This window comes from Dama dama, chromosome 12 (genome assembly GCF_033118175.1).
Source record: "Dama dama isolate Ldn47 chromosome 12, ASM3311817v1, whole genome shotgun sequence".
In the NCBI taxonomy this organism is placed as follows: domain Eukaryota; kingdom Metazoa; phylum Chordata; class Mammalia; order Artiodactyla; family Cervidae; genus Dama; species Dama dama.
This window is the reverse complement of record NC_083692.1, coordinates 44,074,644-44,098,194: the sequence shown is the minus strand read 5'-3', so window position 1 is coordinate 44,098,194 and position 23,551 is coordinate 44,074,644. Positions and strand designations below refer to the sequence as shown.

The following is a 23,551-nucleotide window of genomic DNA, read 5'->3' as shown; positions in this document are numbered from 1 at the left end:
CATTGGAATATGTCTTTTTTATTGTTATATAGGAAGTAGCTCTTTAAATATTCTGGATATTAATCTTTGGTTGATTGCATATGTTAAAAATAAAACATTCCTTACTATCAACATTTATGCAGTTTCTGAATTCAGATAGCCAGAGTTCAAATAATGAAGAACACCTAGTTTTCAGATCTATTTGGTTCTTGCTTTTCATTTAAAAACTAACTAGAATTTGGATACTGAGGGATAATTCAACATTTTATTAAAATACTTTTGGTTCCTAGGACACATGTCTCTTAGTTTCTAATTTGTCTTTTTGTTTTCCTTAAAGTATCATCTTGTTAGCATAAGTTCTCAATTTTAATGTTGTCATGCTTATTAATCTTTTATGAATAAAGCTTTTTTTTAGTCTATCTAAAGAAATCTTGTCTGGAGAACATAAGGATATTTTTCTCTATATTCTTCTAAAAGTTTTGAAGTTTTATCTTTCACATTTAAGTCTGTAATTCAGATGAAATTAAATTTTGTGTATGGTAGGAATCAGAGTCTACCATGTAGATAGCTAATCGTCCTGATGTCATGTGTTTTACAGACCATTTCCCAGTGATCTGCTACCTCTGTCATAGATCAAGTTCTCATACATTTGTGATTCTGTTTCTGGGTACATTACTCTTATCCACTGGTTTCCCAGCATCAAAATCATCCTGTTTTAACTATTACACCTTTATAGTAACTCATGATATCTGGTAGAGCATTTTCCTTTTCCTTATTCTTCGGAAATATCTTGCTTGTCTGTGAGTCTTTGCTTTTCCATATCAACTTTAGAATCAGCTTGTCATATTTCTTGCAAACCCATTGTTATTGCATAGAATATACAGATCAAATTTTAGAATATTGAAATTTTATATGATAGAGTCTTCCTGTTTGTGAACATAGGATAGCTTTTCTGTTTATTTAAATTGTCTTTAATGTATTTTTGGGCTTCCCAGGTGGCTCAGTGATAAAGAATCTGCCTGCCAACAGGGGTTCGATCCCTGGGTAGGGACAATCCCCTGAAGAAAAGGCAACTCACTCCAGTATTCTTGCCTGGGAAATCTCATGCACAGAGGTGTGGGGAGGGCTACAATGCATGGGTTGCAAAGAGTTGGACACGAGTTAGTGACTAAACCCCCAATGTATTTTCATAAATTAAAAACTTTCTCTATAAAGGTCTTGCTCATCCTTTATTAGACTAATTCTTTGATTCTGTCACTTAAATCTATTAATGTCAATATTAAGGCACTCTTGAGTTTCTGGGATAAAGTCATCTTGTTTATGATGGATTACTTTTTGTATGCACTGCTAGATTTGGCTTAATGATATTTTAAGATTCTTATATCTTTCTTTATGAGTGTGATACTTCCTCAGCTGGTTTTGGTTATGGCCCTACCATGGTAAATATAGTTATATTATGAACTGATTTGAAGATAGTTCCTGCTACTTCTGTTCTGAAAGAGTTTACGCAAGGTTGGATTGATGTGTTCTTTGAAAGGTTGATAGAATCTTCCAATAAGATCTCCTGATGCTAATATTTTTTTTGCTAACAAGATTTTAAACTCTAGTACTGATTCAGTTTCTTTAATGGTTATAGAACCATTTAGACTTTCTATTTCTTCATGTATTAGTTTTAGACAAGTTGTTTTTGGTTCTAGCTTTCAAATTCCTCTTGTTTTGATAAGTGAGGCTGTCTCTTTTTTTATTGCTGGTTCAATTATGAATCTCATTAAGAAGTAAATTGTAAATACTTGTGTTAGGAGGACTTCAAATTAGTTTAGATTTCCAGCTTGCCAGAATCAGAACCAGATATGAATGTCTTCAACTTTACTAGACACGGTCCCATAGCTCTTCAAAGTGGTTGCACTGGTTTACACTGCCAGTAACACTGTTTGAGAAATTCTGTTGTTCAATTGGACTCTTATCAAGACTTTAATTGTCCAATTTTTCTATTTTTGCTAATCTCATGCCTATGAAATTATAAATGGAATTTTAAATGGAATTTCTCTGCTTATTGGTGAGGCTGTGCATCTTTCTGTTGGGCACTTGAGTTTTATTTTCTGTAAATTGTCTGTTCATATCTTTTAATCATTTTTTAGTGGATGTTTTTCTTTTAATTATAGGAATTTTAACATATTCTGGATAGTAATACTTTGTAAATTATATGTATTCAAATATATTTCCCCAATTTTATGCCTTGTCTACTCAAATTTTAAGGTACATTTTCAGGACAGAGGTTTTTATGTGTATAATTTGCCAGTTTTTTTCTTCATAGTTTGTGTTTTTGGTATCTTGTTTAAGAAATTCTTTGCTATCCCAAGGTATAAAGATATTCTAAACGTGTTAAAGTTTGCTTTTCCCAATTATATGTTTACTAAATGTACAATTGATTTTGACATATGGTATAAGGAAGAGATCTAACTTTTTTCCACAAGGATAACTAATTGTGGCAGCAGCATTTTTGGACACAGGTTCGTTTCTCTGATATGTGTGGGTCTGCTTCTGGGATTTTTTTTTTTTTATGTCCCTTTGTTACATTTGTCTTTCCCAGCATCACTACTGTAATGGTTTAGTTCTCATCCCTTTGTTATAACACTTGATGATTGTGAAGTTAAGCCTCCCTCCCTCATTCTTCTTCAGGAAAGTCTTGGCTCTTCTTAGCCCTTTATCTTCTATGTGAATTTTAAGATAAGCCTGCCATGCTCTTCGAAGAATCCTATAGGAATTTTGGTTGGAATTTCAAAGTATTTATGTATTAGTTTGGGAAGGAAATGAAAATTTTCATTATTTTGTATCTTCCCATCCATAAGTGTGGAGTATCTGTTTTTGTTTGCATCTTATTTTATGTCCTTTAATAAAATGTAATAATTTTTTCCATAAAAAGCTTGCTTCTCTTTTATTAAGTTTATTCCTAATTTTTCTTTTGGTATCTAAAAGGATTTCTTTCCAGAATTAAATTTTCTGATTGTTTGATTCAATTGGTAATTGCATAATGATCTGTGTCTTATAGCTTGAACAGTTCCAATTTTAGATATTATCTGTATTACCTGTAAATATTTTAGTATCATTTATTATCAGTAAATAACAGTTTATTTTTTTTTTCAATCTTCATTTCCCTTTCTCCCTCTTTTTGCTATTGCATTGACTAGGATTTCCAGAACAAAATTAGATTGAAGCAGTATCAGAAGCCTTCCTTTTCTTATTCTTGTTCTCAAAGTAAGTACTTCTAATGTTTCACCGCTAGTGGTGAGGTTTGCTCTATGTTGTAGGCAGATATACATAAAACTAATTTTGAAGTTCTAGTTGAAGGAAAAAAATATATGTATATACAAAAAATTCAGTCTGAGCTGCAAATTTAGATGTTTAACTTTGGATTAGGGAGAAGTCAGTATAAAATTCACGGGAAGACTAGATATTTGGAAACAGTGCAAATCTATGTAGGAAAAAACAACTCACAAAGAACTCTAACCAAATAGTATAAAAAAAGCACTGATCCAAGCTGATTAATTTCTGAGAACTAGAGGAAACTTCTAGAGGAGACTTGTAGCTAAAGGGGTTTCCCTGGTGGCTCAGCTGGTAAAGAATCTGCCTGAAATAAGGGAGACCTGGGTTCAATCCCTGTGTTGGGAAGATCTCCTGGAGAAGGGAAGGGCTATCCACTCCAGTATTCTGCCCTGGAGATTCCATAGACTATACAGTCCCTGGGATCACAAAGAGTCAGACACAACTGAGCAACTTGCAGTTTCAGAGGAAACTCTAGCTTTTTGATCACAAAAAGGCATCATGGAGAAAATCCTGAGAATTGTGTTGAATTTATTTCAGACCATTTTACAACTGTTTTGAAGGTGTTTTATGACTTGGGTTTTCTTAAGGCTGGAGAAATTGAAAATAACTAGGGACAGCTTAGAAATTAATCCTGATAAGAGAGAAGTGGGATGGCTTATGAATCTTTGTACGTTTTTGGTGTTAACTTTTCCCCTGCACTTATAACAGAGGATTTGGTCATTTTATGAATGAATTCAGTGATCATTTTCTGCCCCTTTATATGTACTGTTCCATCTTTTGGGAATCTCTGATTCTCAAAGTCATTTTCCTGTTTCCTTATTTAGGCCTGTCATTCTCCACTTTATATCAGCACTTCCAAAACTGTAGAAATTCTGAGGGAAAAATGGGAGTTCCATGGTCAAATGAGTTTGAGAAGTATAGTGTCAAGCAGAATTCAATAGCTTATTTTACTACAGGGCCTTCTAGAGCCTTCAGTATTCTAATGTGCATTGTGACTCTCCAAAAGGCAAATAGAGATTGCAGGGCTTCCTCAAGTAATTGATCATGGAACCCTTTCCAAAGAACAAATACTCATAGAACCCAGTTCATTAATCTTCAAATAAAGACTTCCAGTTCTTTGGTAGACTTTTCTTCAGTGGAAGATATGCTCTATGCTGTCTCTCTGCTGCCGCTAAGTCCCTTCAGTCATGTCAGACTCTGGGCGACCCCATAGACGGCAGCCCACCAGGCTCCCCTGTTCCTGGGATTTTCCAGGCAAGAACACTGGAGTGGGTTGCCATTGCCTTCTCCAACGGTTTCTCTACTAGACTTCAACTCTGAGGTCAATTTCTCCTGTTTTCTTGAAATATTACCTGATCTCCTTTATATTTTGGAATACTTTGATCTCCTTTACATTCTGCCTCTTTCTTTGGTCCTGGGATAGGCACTCTGGATACCACCCAAGAGTTCAAGTTCATCCATAGAAGACTTTTGCTAAATAACCTAGTACAGCTTTCAGGATCTTTTTACTCCACCTCAATTCAACTGTCAATACCTCTGATGCTTCCTTCAAGGCACTGAGCTAAGTACACATTGCTGAAGCTAAATAAGATCTAGTTTTACCTCTCAGGAGTATGTATAGAAGAAATAAGACAAGTGTGGGGCACAAAACACAAGTTAAATGCCAAGCAAGAGGTACAAACCACCGTGGAGTTCAGTGGAGAAACAATAACAAGTGGGCATATGGGGGACAGGTACAGGTGGGAAGAAACAGGAAAGATCTCATTTGGGGATGTATCATTTGGGATGGACCTTAAATTTTTCTTAAATGTAGACAGTGAGACTGGAGAAGGGTTACAAGCGTAGGGTATAGCATATGCCAGGCATGAAGATAAGGAGGGGTAAGTTCAAGTGCTTCTGTCTGGCGGGAGCGTATGGGGTTTCCAGGATGAGTTGTAGATGGGGTAGGGCCAGAGTGTGAACAATAAAAATAAAAAAAAAAAGGAGTTGAGTGCCAGTGTGAGTTATACAAATACTGTTGTCCATAGGAAACCACTGAAGAAGTTTTGAGTGGGATGGTAATTCGGGGGCCATTTTGTTCTTCCCCACCTCTTACCCTGTCTTCTGAACTCTCGTTCCTTTGTCTCTGTCCAGCACAGCCACATATCGAAATTTCAGCCAATGAATCAAATCTCCAGTCTCCGAATCTGCCGATAGAGTACCTCCTCTTGAAGAGCTGTCCAGAGTACAACAGAATCCTGAGTGCTAGATTCTAATAAATGTGCACCCACTCTGTGTAGAATACTATCAGAAGGCAGAAAGTTGAGGAGAGGGTGTTCAGGTAAATAATACAGTTAAGAGGCCATTGGTGAAGTTAATGATAAAACTTTGGGGAGTCATGATTTCAGGGTATTAAGGAGGAAAATGATAAGAAAAAATTAGGGGCAGGTAGTAAGTTCTAAGTAGTGAGCCAAGAGAAGGGACTGTAGCCAGGCAGACTTGCAAGGCAGCACAGGACTGAAATTGGCACTGGTGTGCAATGAAGAGTGAAACCAAAGCGCGTGAAGGTAGTTAGAGATCACACCAGGCCTTAGAAGCACTATCCTCCCCGGAGTGTTGAGGGCACCGGACCCTGAAAGGCTGTTGAGACGGGCCTGGAGAAAGTGTGTGTGCTTAATGGTCTTAATTTTTCTGTGAGGTCCTGGGGTAATGGGGGCTGGGAGAAGTTGAAGATGTAAGAAAGCTGAAGCCTGCTGTGGAATCAATAAAGGAGCAGAGCGAAGCTTTGGTGTTTTGCTTTGGGCAGAGTGGGGCTCTGTCGGCCCGGCGCGGAGTTCCACCCCGGGACCGAGGGCGTCTATGGGGGCCCCCGTGGCTACACTGCCGGGAGCCTTAGCGCTCTCCGCCTGTCGCGGCGCGGGGCCAGCCGGGTGGGCAGGGTGGAGCCGAGCGGTCCGCGGGGCAGCAGCCGGAGCTGGTTTCGCTCTCCCTCCCGCAGGTGCGCCTGGAAAGGCGGACGCGGCGGAGCGGGCGCCGCCATGGCGGGCCCGCATCTTCCCGCCGAGGCCCGTGGCCCGCCGCCCCCGCGGAACGGCCCTCCGCAGCCCCTGTGAGGAGGAAGCGGAGGTGGCGGCGGACGAGGCGCCGCCCCTTTGGCGAGCTTCCCGACCCGGCGGCCTCCGCAGGACCCATGGCGGATTCCTCGCCCGCTCCGTCCCTGCGGGCAGGCGGCCCCCGTGCGCCCCGGTCCTCGGCCCCCTCGCCGCCGCACTCGCGTTCGGGCTCCGAGGCCGAGGAGGCCGAGCTGTCGCTGAGCCTGGCACGCACCAAGACCCGCTCGTACGGTAGCACGGCCAGCGTGCGGGCGCCGCTGGGCGCCGGCGTCATCGAGCGCCATGTGGAGCACCGGGTCCGCGCCGGCGACACGCTGCAGGGCATCGCGCTCAAGTACGGAGTCTCGGTGAGCGGGGCTGGCGGCCGCGGGCGGGGGCGCCGCGGCTCGGGGCGGGGCGCGCGGGGAGCCGGGCGTCGAGGAGCAGCCAGCGGCCCCCGGCGCCTCGGCCTCCAGCGCTCGCCCAGCGCGCGCTGCTGGGACAGCGACGGTCGCCAGAGCCGGCCTGGTAGCCAGAGCGGCGGGCCGTGATGGCTCTCCCGGGTGGGCGCATCGAGTTCCCGATGCCCTGCCCACACTCGGATAGGATCCGCCGCTTGAGGAAGGCCGAAGAGGACCAGGGCATCGTCACCACCTGGACCCAGATTCGCCCGATTTTCATTCTGGGTCATACTGCTATGTAATATTTCCTGGACGCCGAACTGATGTTTGGATTTGGGCAGAGAATTTTGTTTTCTGGGTAAACAAGCACTATGATGAGTCAGGAAGGGTACAGTTGTTCCCGCCGGGTGGTTCTGGTTCTATTGATTATGCTTCTTTATTTAGAAGTGAAATTACACTCCTGGGCTCACTGGCAAGTGTGCATGTGACACCTGTCGCTAAGCAGCGGCCAAGAATGTGGTCCAGGTGAGCTGGAGAGCTGTGTTTATTATAAATTTATAAGTGCCGGTGTGCCTGTGCCTTGGGCCTATTGCATTACACCTCTGGGAAGAACATGGAAACCTGAGGGAGCATATTTTTCATTAAAATTACTTATAATTAACTGAACTATGTGATGGCCTTTTTACATGTGAGTTCTGTATCAGTTTTCAGTGTTCTTCCCTGAAGCACCCTAGACAGCAATAGGAAGAAAGGTGATCTTGTGTTTATCTTTCTCTGCAAGTGAAACTCTTTCTGGCTCTGCACCAGTGACAGAGACCGAGTCATCTCATTTGCACACCCAAGCTGGTGTGTGTTTACCTGGCAGGTCCTACTATCATTTAAACAGTCTGAGAGCGGGGATCTTGCTGTGCAGACGTGTATGGAGGATTTCATGCCATGGTTTGTCCTGTTCTGCCCCCTTGGGAGTTTCTAAATGTGAACATAGAACGTCAGTCCTTATATTTGCATTCATGGGGACTGGTTTGAGTCAGAGCCAGAAGAAGCAGTTAGGAAGTTATCAGTAGCTACACCTTCTGTTGAGTGCCTGCTGTGTGCCAGGCATTGCATTTGTCCAGTACCATCTTGTTCTTACTCAGTTTGATTTTCCTAAGGCTTGGAGATAGGTGTAATTAATCTCCTTTTTACAGATGAGAGGTAAGGATATTTTCCAGTATTCCATTCCAATATTCCAATGCTTATTCATTGAGATTAGCTTGAATTAGCACAGTGATAAAGCATTTGCTTTGCTCTAGGTATTACTTCTGATTTCCATCCTTATTTTTACCCTAGTCTTATCAAGAGCTATCTTTCTCATTTTGATTCCTCCAGAAGGACGGTCTTTTCTTTGTGGTTTCTGTGCATCTTTTCTATTTAATACTAGGCCAGGCTCACTGTACCTAGGAATCCATGATATCCAGAGAGTGTCATTTCCCTGGCCCCTACCCATAGCAGTCTCTCTGCTCCTCATTGCCCTCCATGATTCCATTTGGGTTGCTCAGAGCTCCTGAACATCTGTTCACTGCAGTTTTCCACCTTTGATCAAATGCTTTCTAATCCCTGTTTTCACTGATGTAGATCCTGTTCCTCATAACTTTATCATCTCTTCTCATTAAAGTGTAAGTCAGTTTTATTCATTACCTTTATAAAGACTTAATTTTAAGATGTTAAGCTCAAATATAGTGAATTGGGAACTATAATCTGTAACCACAATCTATTTTAGTGTTTCTTAACTGCACCCCTATAGGTACTAGGGACTGGATAATTCTTTGTCTCAGGGGACTGTTCTGTGCATTGTGAGATGTTTAGCAGCATCTCTGTTCTCTGCCCAGTAAATGCCACTAGCACCCCCCACTCCCATCTAGAAATTTATCCACATATTCCCTGAGAAACCCTCCCTCTTGGTTGAGTACCAGTGGTTCTCATTTACTTTGGATTTTGAACTCCAATTGATGAAATTTTTAGAGACTCTTCCCATTGGTTATACAGAACTAGTAAAAGTGCAGATACTCACCATAACAGTGAAGTGATATTATTACAGTTATTAACTACAGATGTTAATTGGATTTACTCATTTAAAAATTGGTTTTATGTGGAAGTTAAGGCAGAAAGGTTTTTCATTCCTCAATTAAACAGAAAGAAGTTGAGTTAGTTAAGTTTCTCATATTGATTGCCAAGATCACCCACATCGTATTTAAATTAAATTGCTTAAAGGGGTAGGTGATGAGAAATTAGAGATTTAGAGCTTACCTCAAACCTACTGGATCCAGTAAAGGAGCCCATGAATGTTCCTGTTTTATAAGCATGGCCCCTTTTCTCATTCAAAATGCAGTGTCCCTTCTTGGGATCTTTGAACTTGCTGTTCCATCCATCTGTGGGGAGCGCTTTCCCTGATAGCTGTGTGCAGCGCCATGTCATAGCTGGGGGACCTGTGCAGTCCCATAAACCCCACGCTTAGAGGAATCCTGCAGTTAAGGGTCTGCTGTTGCTGTCTTTAAATGTTTACTAATTTGTTGACAGTGGCCCCACATTTTCACTTTCCTTGTGTGTGTGTGCTCAGTCACTTCAGTCGTGTCAGACTCTTCGCAACTCTGTGGACTGTGGTCTGCCAGACTCCTCAGTCCATGGGATTCTCCAGGCAAGAATACTGGAGTGCCATTTCCTTCTCCAGGGCATCTTCCCAACCCAGGAATCGGACCCATGTTTCCTGCATTGCAGGTGAATTCTTTACCAGCTAAGCCACCTTGGGACCTGCAAATCATGTGGCTGATACTGGCTTTGTGACCTGCCCTCTCACTGCCTTCAAGTCTTTGTTTAAATATCTCCTCCTTGAGGCCTTCCAGGCCACTCCATGTCAAATTGCAACCTTCCTTCACCCCAGTGCCCTTCCTCTCTTTCCTGTTTTGCTTTCTCAATAGTGTTTATCATTCATCAGATTTTTTTTTTCCCCCAGCTTCTACCTTTCTGATGATACATTAGTGAATAACTAAAAGTTCTTATCCTCATGGAACTTATATTTTAGTCAGTGGGGACAGTAAGTAAACAAAGTTTACTTATTATATGTCAGGTACTGACAAGCAAAATGAAAAAAAAAATTAAGCAGGGAAAGGAGTTTAGGCTGGTGGCTGTGGCTGCAATTTCAAATGGTGTGGCCACAGAAGACCTCTGTGAGGGAAACTGAAACTACTGAGGATGAATTGAGAAGCTATTAAATATAGTTCAGATCGCAGACGCAGACTTGCTGGGGCTGGAATTTCCCGGGCTGTGCTTATGTCCACTGAGACATTAAGTCCCTTCCCCTAACCCAGTATTCTGTATTTTGCTACAGCTTTTTCAGTGATGCCAGTTCCTTTCATTGGGGGCAAGCCTGTGGAGGGAACTGACCATTCGGGCAGCTGCTGGGAACTTTCTGTTTAGAAGCCCTGTGTATAACTAGAACGTGAGTGACAGGCAGCAAGGGAAGCTATTATGTGCACAAACTTTGTCTTTTTTGTTTACCCCCTCACAGCTTCCCTGACCTCTACCCTCTCCAGACAGTTGTGCTAACCCCCCACCCTGTGTCCAGAGTCACTTCCTGTCCAGTTTTATTCCTAGGGTCTTCTCTTTGTCTTCCAATGAGCTGTTGAGCCCACTTGCTTTTTCACACTTCTCCTGTCAGAAGTCACCTTGCTGAGAAAAGGTGAAATGATTTTCATTTTAGGGGGAACAAGTGTGGTGAGTTAGAAATGTAAGTGTGTGTAAATCTTTTGTGTTTAGAACTTTAACCCCTTCTGCTGTTACTGTAGGAAATTGTTGACTTTGCTGGTCAAAGGGGAGAGAACCATAAATAAATAGTATTGCCTGTTGTAAGAGGTATGGTACTAAGGTAGCCCTTAGTAGCTTTAGGGTTTAATAGATTCTCATGCCTTCTTTATTTAAAAGCAACTTTATTAAAGTATAATTTATATACTGTAGAATTCACCCATCTTAAGTGTACAATTCAAGGATTTTTCAAGAGTTGTGCAGCTGATCTTAGGTGGCCTCAACCTGCAGTGGCTTGGAGTGGGGCTTAGGTTCCCAGTCAGAGACTGAGGCCAGGTCACGGCAGTGAAGGCACCAGATCTTAACTACTAGACCAGTGGTCGATGACAAGGGCCCTGACCCTTCAGCTTTGCAGAAAAGAATTTCTACAAAGACAGAAAGTACTGAGGCAAGTAAAGTATTTATTAGGAGGGAAAAAAGAGTACAGTATGTGTGGATAGACACATGGGCAGACTCAGAGGGAGAGTCCCCGAGTTGTGCCCTTGTGGCAGTTTGAATTATTTTTTGGGGCCTTTTCTCCAGTTTTCCTTTGGCCAATCAGTTTGATCTGCCTGGTTCACAGTCCATATTTGGTGTATCTCAGGATCCACCCTTGTGTGTGCACACATCGCTTAGCCAGGATGGATTCTACCAAAAAGGTGTCTGGGTAGAACATCCCTTGACAGAATTCTCCTCTGGCCTCCAAGGAGCCTTTCTGCGCATGTATGGTCAGGGAAGTCTCCTGACTTCGAGAAATATGTGGTCTGAGCAGGGCCCAGCCGCCTCCCTTAATTGTCCTGCTATTCTTGTCTTGGAGTTTCCATCAATAGAGAATGAATCTCCAATTGCTTTACTCTGGGGGGCCCATCTGCCTCTGGCCTTCCAGCAATCACCACAGTCCAATTTTAGAACATTTCCATCACCTTGCAAGGATCCCTTACCCCCTGTTCCCTTCCGTCATCCCAGATAACCATGAGTCTGCTTTCTAATCTCTAGGATTGCCTTTTCTGGACATTTCATAAATGGGATCTCATATATTCTTCTGAGATAACATGGAGAAGAAATAAATTCTTTTCCTTATTAGCACATGGCAAAGGAGAAGTCTGATCGTCACCAACCCTTAGAATTTAATAAGAGACAGCCAGATGAGGAGGTTGAATCCAGCACTCACTAGGAAATGATCTTGAGAAAATCCTTTAACATTTAAGTCTTGTTTTCCTATAATGATAATAATAATCAAATGAGAGTTGAGTGTATATGAAAATATTCCATAAATGACACAGTGCTGTTTTAAATGTTTATGATGTATCCTGAAATGTTTTGGGAAGGGTTTTTTGTTTGTTTGTTTGTTTGTTTGTTTGTTTTAAATGAATGGAGAGGAAGAAAAAGAAGCTTTGAATATTGCATCTCCAGTTAGGTAGGTGGCCTGATGAAGGTGATCCAAAACAGCCTTTGGGGAGAGTTCTTGATCAGGCCCAACAGCAGCTATTGAGATCACTTTTCGGGAGACATTTTGTGAATTCAGAGTGAATTCACCTTTGCACTGTGTATTTACTGGGGAGTCGTTTTAAATAAGTTGTTGACAGATTTGTTCCACCTGATTTTACCACAGTGGTCCTTGGGGCTGTCCTGTCAGCTCTTACTGGATTATTCCATGATCTGTTTCTTAGTGAGCAGATGGTAAATTTCACTGAGTCATGCTACTCAGTCCTGATTAGGAAAGACTTAAAATGAAAGCATTTGGCTGCTGTGTCTCCCCCTCCTAGTCATCTGCCCTCAGGAAACAAAGGGTAGATCTGCATTACTCTGAAAAGGTCACACTTTCTATTTTCAGCGCTCATTGGGTAGTTGGAGATACTGAAGGGAGGGCAGGTGGGGAAAGGTGTAGAGTTTTTCAGCTTTTCCTTGGATTGGATCATGACTTTTCTTAGTTTTATGTGAGGTGAAATTCCCAGAACCTTAGACCCATCTAAATTCAGATGAAAGTATAAAACATTCCAAAGCAAATTAAAATATTTCACTGTTTGGGATTATTTATATCCCTTGTCTGTGCTACTGCAGTTTCTTCTATAACTGGGCTTCCTGTTTCCACTAATGCCTCTTTCTTACCAATCCATTTTCCATAAAGTGGGATGATCTTCAAATCATTCCACTCACTTCCTCCATACACCCTCCAATGGCTTCGCATCACATTTAAAATAAAATCCAAATTTTATTTATTATGTGAGTGACCTACAGCTTGCTCTTTACTCCCTACACTTCAGCCATGAAATTTCAGCTGGGGCCTTGCAACTACTCTGTCTGGCAAGAATCCTTTTTTGTTTCCCCTGACTTTTTGCATGGCTGGTTTCATTCCTTAACTTTACTATTGGTTACAGAGTTTGGAGCCTATACTTGTAAAAAAGAACAAGTTAAGATCAAACTAAATAGCTTTTAAAAAGAAAAAAAACTTAATGCTGTTACCTTGGGGCAGTGACAACATGTTATTCATCTGGGATTGTTTATATGAAATTTTCTTTATGTATTTTTACTTTGTGGGAGAAATATTTTTTATTGAGAGAAAATTCCTACCTCCTTTTCATTTGCTGAATACATGTTAGGATCTGCCCTTATTGTTGCTTTCTCACTTTTAACCAAATTTAATGATAGTTGCTAGCATTTTTAAGTGCTTCCTGTGTGCCATGCACTGTTATAAATGTTTTACATGAATTAACCCATTGAATTGTCATAATAATCGTATTGTGTAGAAAGTACTATTATTTTCCTTAATTTACAGAAAAGAAAACAGACATAGGGAATGATTAGAAAATGGTAAAGCCAGAGCCCTTGTTTCTGCTTGCAACCTTATATTAACCTCATTTACCTGTTTTCATCTTCAGTTTCAAATCTACCGGTCCTTAGATTGGTTCCCACCTTTGATGCCAACTGTGTCTGGATATTGCTGATGTTCTTGATGCTGGCATCTGTGTGTCATCTTAGAATCTAGACCATCAGACTCAACATATAACTTAAATACTTGCTGGCAATGCTGAAATGGAGATGACCTGACCTGGAGAAGCTCATAGGCTTGTTAAAAGAGGCAGTTCTATTGTTGCATCAGTGGTACAGTGGCATGCACGAGAGCTGGGGGGCCCAGCCCTTCACTCCCTGGGAACTCCCTGGCTTTACCCAGCTGTGGACTCAGTCTCTTGTCTTGTGCTTCCTGTCATCGGCCCCTTGCCTGGCTATGATGGCCTTTCCTGCTCTGAGTGATGTATCAGGGTCCCCAAAGACTACAGCTAGCACACTCCAAGGGTGTGGCCCTTGAGGGTTTAATGCAGAGACATTTGTAGAAGTGGGAATAGGATTAAGGGATTAAGGGATGGTGAAGCACCTGAGACTAGCAACAGCAGGGAGACATTACTCCTAGGCCTGAGGGCTGGGGAAGGAGTGTGGTACCCGAAACTGAGGAGGATGGGAGGAGTGGACAAGGGGCTCCCGGCAGGAACTCTGCCACAGAGGGATGCAGGCACCAGAATCATGGTGTGGCCATTTTGCCGGTGGCCTTCTTTTGGAACACCGACTAGAATTCCAAGAACAAGGGGCCTTGGGAAGTGCAATTCTGATGAGGTCAGCCTCCTGGGGTCAGAACAGGCTCAAGAAGACTGGGGGATGGATTGGGAGCTGAGGGTAGGTTTAAAGGGAGAAAAACCAACACAACAGGTAACTGACTACTGCTTTCTGGTTACTTCTCTGGGTTCATCTTTTATGCCTATTTCTCTGCATGTGTCCGTGCATGCTTAGTCATGTCTGACTCTTTGTGACCCCATGGACTGTAACCCACAAGGCTCCCCTGCCCATGGAATTCTCTAGGCAAGAATATGGGAGTGGGTTGCCATTTCCTCCTCCAATTTCTCTGACCTATGTTAATTAATTAATCCATCCATCCTAAGCACTTAGTGTATATATCTTTGCTTGACCTGGGAAGCTATAGAAATAGCAGGTCTTGAGGGAATTCACGGTTTATGGTTGATGTTCCCAGCCCATCCTCAACAACCAGATCCTGGTGTTCCCAGCTGTTTCTGTCTTCCATCATTATTTCCAGATTGCAGTAACTTTTAGCAATTGTAGGCTTTTGCCAATAAGTATTTCAAAGGGCACTGTATCAATGAGGGTTCTTGCATTTATAAGTGACAGAAAACTCAAATTGAACTAAGCAAAAAAAAAAAAAAGTGTCATTTACTGGCTTATTACTGGAACTGAAGGGCATGAGGGTTTTCGGGCTTCAGGCTTTGGTTCAGAGCTCTAATGGATCTCCTCCAAGGTGATCTTGTAGTTAAGTTCCTTGTGGTAAAAGGATGGCCGCCAGCAGCTCCAGACCCATCTCTTTCTTGAAGAAAAAATAGAAGTCCTTCACCTCCCAGACCCAACAGAAGTCTCCTTGCATCTCTGAATTGTTCCGAGGTGGGACTGTGACCTGTCAGGACAGCTTGGGCACCGTGATGCTTCAGAGGGCAGGAATGAGTCATGTGTTCACCCTGGAGCCAGGAGAGGGCTCAGTGTCCTCAGAAGCCCTTATACTAAGAGAGATAGAGGACGTGGATGCTAGGTGGTGAAAACAAGAGGTCCTAAAGGCAGACTAGGATATACCTGCTCTGGACACATTTTCAAGTTCTTTAAGTGGCTCAAATCTAAGCCTAAACTAGACCAGAGACACTTTAATGATTCTGAGATTTTAATTTTGTCTCTAAAACGTGTCTGCATATGCTCTTTCCCACCCTTGCCTTCTCTCCTTTAACTAGAAACTAGAACATAAAAGACCACCTCCACAAAAAATAAAAGATAGCATTGAATGTGCTATTTTGTGGATTTGGCTTATAGTTAGAAAGCAGGAGGAACAGGATGCATTTTATTTGACTTATTTTTTCAGGCTCTTTGAAGTAGAAATCTAATTTTTTCACTCAATCGATTTGGCATTAAAGGATCCCAGAATTGGGTTCGATTAGTCATGTACTTTAATCTTGGTGTTGTATGGACTTCAGAGTCAGACAGAAATTCTGGCTTATACAGACCATGTACACTTGGTCAGATCAGTCATCTCTTTTGCCTTAATTTCTTCATAGGAAAATGGAAAGTAAGTACCATTTACTGCTAAATTGTCTCTCCCTTTCACATCTATGTCTTTACATCTGTGCCTCTATCCTGTGTGCATATTTACGTATAAACTCCCATTTAATCCCTCTAACTACCCTGTGAAGGGTAGATGATACCTATTTTATACATGAGGAAATAGGCATAATGAGATAAGTAACAAATTTATGTTCAGACAGTTTGTGTTGGTGAAGCTGGATTTGAAACAGATCTGTCACATCCCCAAACCTGTGTGCTTAGCTGTCTTGTTGCTTGTGCCAAGCTGTCTGGTTGACATATCTCACAAGATTAGATGGTATAGTGCACATAAAGAGCCTACTAGCATGGTGCAAGTTCCTAGGCTAGTTGGCTGGAGAGGTCTGCAGATGCATGATAGTGTGGTGTGATGAACCTAAGCAGGTACTTCCCTGACAGTTTTGCACCAGCACAGCCAAGGATGCTGTCTGCACTTACCCAAAGTTGGGGACCTAGGCATGCCACTTCAATCTCTTGAGTCTCCCTTTCCCCATTTGTAAAAGAGGAGATGATAATATTGCAGAACTGTTAGGAAGGTTAAATGAGGTAACATATACAAATTCCATTTCCCCTTTCACCTTCCATCTCCATTTCTTTGGTTTGGAGGAATTCACAGGCTGTGAAAGAGTTTGAAGTTTTGAAACCTGTATAAAATTCTGGCTTCTGCATCTCCCCATTGCATGATGATTCCATGGTACATAATCTCCTTATTTTGTTTCTTTTATTTGTAAAGTGGATTTTCAAGTACCTAATCCTTAAGGTAGAGAACATAAGATACTCCACGTAAAGTGCTCCCTACCTCTTTCCTTACCTGTCCCAGTTCTACCCATTCTTCAAGCCCCCATCTAAAGTCAAGACAGTCAAAATCAGAGCCCCACCTTCTCTGTGAGGCCTTAATAACTGCAGTCCCAGCCTACACCATTCTTCCTAATTTTTGTACTTTCTTCCTTCACCACCTCCTGTGTCCATTAAATTTACCAAACACAATTCTAGAGATGGGAAGCACTCCATAAAGAAAATCACTGCACTGGGAAGTTTGTTTAAATCAGATAATAAAAATGTTAAAATATGATTGAAATGTATTAAATAATTGCTAAATATTCTACATTTTTTAACTTCAGGGATTTAAGTTGCTTGGTAAAAGCTGCTTTAGAGGAGAAATAATACAACTGGGGGAAAGTTAGTCTTTCTTATAAAATTGTGAAAGAGAATTTTCTGGCATCTCTTGAAATAACTGGGGGTGTCTGGGAATCAAGAATCTCAGATCCAGAGAAAGCATATTTTGCTCATGAATATTTTTAGCTTATGTTGTGTAATAAGCCCTACTTTTGGATTTATTTATATGTAACTGTTTTTTTTTTTAAACATTTTAGATGGAACAAATTAAAAGGGCAAATAAACTGTTTACCAATGATTGTATATTTCTGAAGAAAACTTTGAACATCCCAGTTATATCAGAGAAGCCTTTGCTGTTTAATGGACTTAACTCAGTAGATTCTCCAGAAAATGAAACTGTTGATAGTTTTTCTCATGAAGAGGAGCTGGTAGCAGCTGGGGAAGACGTCTCTCCTCCCAGCCCTCAAGAATTGGATGTTCAGCCCATACAGCCTGAGGAAGTATCAGCCAGAGATTTCCTGCAGAGGCTGGACTTGCAGATTAAGTTATCAACACAGGCAGCCAAGAAACTGAAAGAAGAGAGCAGGTAAAAATACCCTGGAAAAATGTCAGAGGTTGAGTAAATTACTCTTAAGATGTCCTTGTTTGGTCAACTTGTCTTTTTTTGCCTTTAAAACTAGATTTTAATGCTAGAAAGGTATTTTTAATGTATAAAGTGTAAACAGAGCTACTGCAATCTGTATAAAGCATTGTCTGTTGCAGTGCTTTTGTTTGTGGTACTTATACAAAATTTACTTCTTTGCTTTGATAGCAAACTATCCAGCTAAGCAATTCTGGAGAGTGTCCAAGTAGACCTCTAGTTGATACCATCAGAGGAAGCAGTGTCCTAGAGAATGCTTGTAAAATGCTGTTCTTCATGAAACTTGTCAAGGACATTGTCTATTATTGGTTACCAGATGTTTTCCTAAATGAGGCCTCATGTGAACTTTTCCTTTTGTTCTTTAATTTGGTACTAAGGCAAAACTTTCTCTTATAGAATCCATTTCCTTCTTCCTTTATGATTCCTAGAATGACACAACTTACTGTTTTCTTTTTTGCCCTGGCTACCAGAAAGCTTGCAGCCAAAACTGGTCCTCAGTTCAACTAATCATTGCTGATGGTTAATGTATTTTGTTGTTGTTTAGTTGCTCAGTCGTGTCCAACTTTTTGTGACCCCATGCACTGTAGTCTGCCAGGCTCCTCTGTCTATGGATTTCCCAGGCAAGAATACTGGAGTGGGTTGCCATTTCCTTCTCCAAGCGATCTTCCTGATCCATGGATTGAACCTGAGTCACCTGCTTGGCAGGCGGATTCATCACCACTGAGCCACCTGGGAAGCCCTTAATATATTTTATCCTTCTCCTTTCCATAGTCCTGATTTTTAATTTCTATTTTACCCATCTTATTATGTATATATGCCTTTTGTTTTAGGTACCTCAAATCGTTTTGACAAAGAGGTAGAATATTAAAGATACAAACAAATATAAGTGTGAATTTAATTAATTTATAATTTAATATAAATTTATATAGTATAAACAAATACAAATATATGACAAATACTATTCTTTATTCCAATAACTGAGACAGCAGTAAAATGAGGACAATGAAGTATACGTTAGTGTTTGCATTTTGTACAACTTTCAAGGCATGCATGATGTTATAAATTGATATAACTCCTACCCTGGATATTAAGTTGTGCAATTAATATATGTATTTTCTGAGTACAATTTTTAAACACTGATTTATGCTGTGTTTCTTTTTTTTTTCAGAGATGAAGAAAGTCTCTATACAGCTTCCCTTTATCACAGTTAGATGATCAGGGGGCATAATCTAACCTGGTTAAGAGATGGCTGGATCATAAAGAAAACAACAGATGATTCAGAAGCATCCTTTTTGGATTCTCATAGCATACATCTTTAAATCGCAATTAGTTAGTTCCAGCTATGGCAGTTGCACTGAAGTCACTAGTTTCCTCAGGCTTTCTCTGATTTTCAGTCTTTATTATGGCATGATTGCAAAACTGGGTCTTAATGCTCATCACTTTTGCCGGTGGTGGTAGTTTTTAGCTTTTTAGTTTCTAGCTTTTGTAAACACTAGCTGACATAAAGCCTCAAACACTATTTACATATTCAAGCTGAAATAATGTTTATCTCCTGAGAAATCTTAATTATGTGAAAAACATGGTTGCTGTTTAAGTGATGCTGATTTTGCTATGTGTTTATAACTTAAGTGCTATATATATATATTTCGATATGTATGACTATAAAGCAAATTTTGTCTGCTATTTTGTAAAAATAAACTACAGAAGTCTGAATGAGAAAATAAACTATGTTTTCATAATTGAGTCTTCAGTTTTTTTCAACAAATGGGACTATTAGATAGATTTTTAAATTACAGTTTTAAATGGTGACAGCTTCTCTACTTTAATGATCTTTATTGTTATAATCACAATTTTGGAAAAGGTTTCAAAAATCTAAAAGCAAATAAATTGCAATTACCAGTAACTTTTGCATCTCAATAATACCTGACTTGTGTTTCAGATATAGTGAAAACATGGAATATATCAAAGAAGAAGTAAACAACGCCAAGACTAGACCCACTGGTAAATTCTAGCTTAGATTTCATTGATAAGTCATGTTATAGAATGTTGTGCAGTCACTCTTGCTCATATGAAGGACTAAGGACTTAGTTAGCTTTTTAGTCACATAAGTTGTCTTTTACAGTAAACTTTAAGCAATGTATTATTTATAATTAAATATTCTTTTATTGGAGTATGATTGCTTTACAGTGTTGCATCAGTTTCTGCTATACAATGAAATAAGCCAGTGATATATGTACATATATCCCCTCCCTCTTGTATCTCCCTCCACTCATCCCCCCATCTTTCCCCTCTAGGTCAGTATCACAAAGCACTGAGCTCACCTCCCTGTGCTACATGGCAGGTTCCCACTACTTATCTATTTTCCGTATGGTAGTGTGTATATATATGTCAATCCTCATCTCCCAGTTTGCCCCACTCTCCCCTTCCCCTACTCCCGGGTCCACACATCCATTCTCTATGTCTGCGTCTCTATTCCTGCCCTGCACATATGTTCATCTGTACCATTTTTCTAGATTCCACATATATGCCTTAATATATGATACTTGTTTTTCTCTTTCTGACTTACTTTACTGTGTATGACAGAACTCTAGGTTCATCCATCTCACTACAGCTGACTCAGTTTTACTCCTTCTTGTGACTAATATTCCATACAATTAAATATTTTGTTTTCAATGTCTATTCAGGAATTGGGTTAAATAAATCTTTAAGCTTCCACAAAAAGTCCTTGTATTTATCCCTCCTAAAAGGGGTCTTCTTTCTTCTTCTTTCTGTGAGGCAGGAAGGACCTTTTTTCCATTCTCCCTCTTTTCTCTTTCCTCATTTTCTTTTCCATCTGGCTCCTCCAGGTCTTCCACGAAAATGAAAACAAGTACCCTCCGGGGTTAATGAAACAGAATGTGCAATACCAGAATTGCACAGATTCACCCCTTAAGGCTGACCAACAGTGGCTGCCTTAAGGGTGACCAACAGAGTATATTGTCACCCTGCTTATTTAACGTAAGAGTACATCATGAGAAATGCTGCACTGGATGAAGCACAAGCTGGAATCAAGATTGCCGGGAGAATTATCAATAACCTCAGATATGCAGATGACACAACCCTTATGGCAGAAAGTGAAGGAGAACTAAAGAGCCTCCTGATGAAAGTGAAAGAGGAGAGTGAAAAAGTTGGCTTAAAGCTTAACATTCAGAAAACGAAGATCATGGCATCTGGTCCCATCACCTCATGGGAAATAGATGGGGAGACAGTGGAAACAGTGACAGATTTTATTTTGGGTGGCTCAAAACTCACTGCAGATGGTGACTGCAGCATGAAATTAAAAGACGCTTGCTCCTTGGAAGAAAAGCTATAACCAACCTAGACAGCATATTAAAAAGCGGAGACATTACTTTGCCAACAAAGGTCTGTCTAGTCAAAGCTATGGTTTTTCCAGTAGTCATGTATGGATCTGAGTTGGACTATAAAGAAAGCTGAGCACCTAAGAATTGATGCTTTTGAACTGTGGTGTTGGAGAAGATTCTTGAGAGTCCCTTGGACTGCAAGGAGATCCGACTAGTCCATCCTAAAGGAGATCAGTCCTAAATATTCATTGGAAGGACTCATGCTGAAACTGAAACGCCAATACTTTGGCCACCTGATGTGAAGAACTGACTCATTTGAAAAGCTCCTGATGCTGGGAAAGATTGAAGGTGGGAGGAGAAGGGGACGACAGAGGATGAGGTTGTTGGATGGCATCGTTGACTCAATGGACATGAATTTGAGCAAGCTCGGGGAGTTGGTGATGGACAGGGAAGCCTGGCATGCTGCCATCCAGGGGTTGCAAAGAGTCAGACACGACTGAGCAACTGAACTGAACAGGGGCATGAATGGAAAGCAGCTGTTTGCCCTTGTCTTAAATTTCTCACTTGTTCATAATGTACATAATCCCTTGTGTTTTGGGTTTTTTCCCCTAATTTTTTCTCATGCTTTTTCTCATGATAACTGCTCATTTTTTCCCTTACATTATTATTATTTTTGCTATATGGTTATCTCTTGATCATGCTTTGCTATTTTCATGTAGCCACTACTACCTACATTATGGGGAGGGAGTTGAGAAAGCAGAAAGTAAAAGAAAAAAAATTTTTTTGAAGGGAAACAGTCATGTATATAAGGAAAGGTCAAGGCCTCTTTTAAAAAAAAAGTCCAGGAATTATTTTTAATGTAAAGATTTTTTATGATAAAATAATATGAAGTTTGAGAGTAATCCAAAAAATGCAAATCCAAAAATACTATCCAGAAGACAAATTGGAAATGAAGGGCACAATCTCAGGAACATTTTTCTGAGTTATTTTATTTTTGCCTAAGGTCTCTCTTAGCAATTTCTAGCCAAAACATCTCTTCCCTCACCTTCAAGATACTGAAAACTGAATTCACCGAGGCCACGGTCAAACTGTGCTGGACTAGAGTCCTTTAGTCACTTGCACACAGAAGCACTGTGAGGAGGAACCGAGACAAGAATCTGGGTTCTAATCCCGGCTTTATCATTTCTTGGCCATCAGAGTTTGAGTATGTCCAGTGCCCTTGGTGTGAACCAGCTTCCTCATGTATAAAACAGGACTGACAATCTCCTTCTGTCTTGTTTATCAATAGGAACTAATGAATGTCAGTGTGCTCTGAAAGCTATAATGAACTCCCCTAGTAAATACCTTATTTTTAAAATACTGCATAGATATTTAGATAAACTATTAGACAAGTGAACAGAGAAAATGCTTGGGTCACCATCAGTTAATTCTAATGTAGAAGCAGCATTTTTGAACTACAGGCCATGGTGAAATCGAGTCATTTATCAAAGATGAGTCATTCAAATGGTCTGACTCATTGTGCTTTGGCAAGTATAGTTCAGGCAAAGATGTTTTAGTTCCTTCTCACTATTCACCAGTGGGCACTGGCTTTTCTAAAACATTATGAGTTTTGTTTCTCTGTGTGTCAGGCTGTGATTTTTGTTTTTGCAACTCTAGAGAAGGTGGGGAGAAGCAGCAGTGGTCTCCTCCCTGTGAAAACACCATTTGTAGCTTCTCTGTGTGTCCCCCATTCCTCACCAAAAACTGAGGTAGAGGTGTTCAAGACAGGTAGCAGAAGCCATCTGAAGTAAGATAGTCGGTATACAAAACATTATGTTATTTTTATGACATTTTATATTTTATATTTCAACTGAAATATATAGAAAATATATAATTAATTTATACTGAATAATATATTTTCAAAGCATTCTTTGGTTTGTTAATTCAAAGCATTAACACCAGGAGGAAGCATCACTGTGTGTTGTTTCTTGACTGTGTCTGTGGTGGTGGTTGAGGAAGAGGGGTTGCAAGGATCTAACATTCATTAACCTTGTCCTCCAGGGAAGCTCATCTACAAACTTCGGTTCACGGGGAAGGGAATGATTTAAAAATTTTTATTTTATATTGGAGTGTAGCTGATTAACATTATAAAATGTTGTCATAGTTTCAGGTGGACAGCAAAGGGGCTCAGCCATACATACACATGTGTCCATGGTCCCCCAAAGGAAGGGAATGATTTTTATCTTTATATTTACTCTTCCAAGCTTCCCAGGTGGTGCTAGTGGTAAAGAATCAGCCTGCCAATGCAGGAGATGCAAGAGACGTGGGTTCAATCCCTGGGTCAGGAAGATTCCCTGAAGGAGGAAATAGCAACCCATTCCAGTATTCTTATCTGGAAAACTCTATGGACAGAAGAGTCTGGCAGGATACAGTCCATGGGTTTGCTAAGAGTCAAGCACACACACATCTATCTGCCTTACTCCCTAGTTCTCTTGCTCTCTGTTGAGAAACCTTGGCTTGGATCAAATTCAGTTTGGATAACTTGAGTCTGGCATCAATTTTTACCTTGCTTTATGTAGTATTTTCTGACCTCATTTGTCTTCTTGGAGAGTACATAGTTCGGTATCCCTCTTAAGAGAAAAACTCAATTTCTGAAATCCCACTAATAGGAAATGTTGAGAGTGGGGAGAAATGGTTAATAAATCCAGCAAATCCTATGCCTATTTTTCAGGTTCCTTT

The 23,551-nt window shown here is 40.7% G+C and overlaps 1 protein-coding gene across 4 annotated transcripts; it reads left to right on the top strand.

The window, feature by feature from the left end:
• Positions 1 to 6,443: 6,443 nt before the first annotated feature.
• On the top strand, positions 6,444 to 23,501 carry LYSMD2 (LysM domain containing 2). Of its 4 annotated transcripts, XR_009695111.1 has the most exons (4): positions 6,444 to 6,742; positions 17,110 to 17,438; positions 18,661 to 19,493; positions 20,339 to 23,501. XR_009695111.1 is itself a non-coding variant. In XM_061157161.1 (3 exons), exons 1-3 carry the CDS (start codon positions 6,473 to 6,475, stop codon positions 18,701 to 18,703), a joined length of 642 nt encoding a protein of 213 aa, XP_061013144.1. In that variant the 5' UTR covers positions 6,444 to 6,472; the 3' UTR covers positions 18,704 to 19,692. The 4 variants fall into 4 exon arrangements, 3 of the variants coding, with proteins under 3 accessions (XP_061013144.1, XP_061013146.1, XP_061013145.1); XM_061157161.1 differs by lacking the exon at positions 20,339 to 23,501 and having other exon boundaries at positions 18,661 to 19,692; XM_061157163.1 differs by lacking the exon at positions 20,339 to 23,501 and having other exon boundaries at positions 6,592 to 6,729; positions 18,661 to 19,243.
• The last annotated feature ends 50 nt before the right edge of the window (positions 23,502 to 23,551 follow it).

Excerpts from the sequence above, each read along its gene's own strand:
- LYSMD2 (XM_061157161.1), top strand. The coding sequence starts at position 6,473 with ATGGCGGATTCCTCGCCCGCTCCGTCCCTGCGGGCAGGCGGCCCCCGT. Across the intron at positions 6,743-17,109 it reads CGCTCAAGTACGGAGTCTCG|ATGGAACAAATTAAAAGGGC; the intron begins GTGAGCGGGGCT and ends TAAACATTTTAG. Across the intron at positions 17,439-18,660 it reads AAACTGAAAGAAGAGAGCAG|AGATGAAGAAAGTCTCTATA; the intron begins GTAAAAATACCC and ends TTTTTTTTTCAG.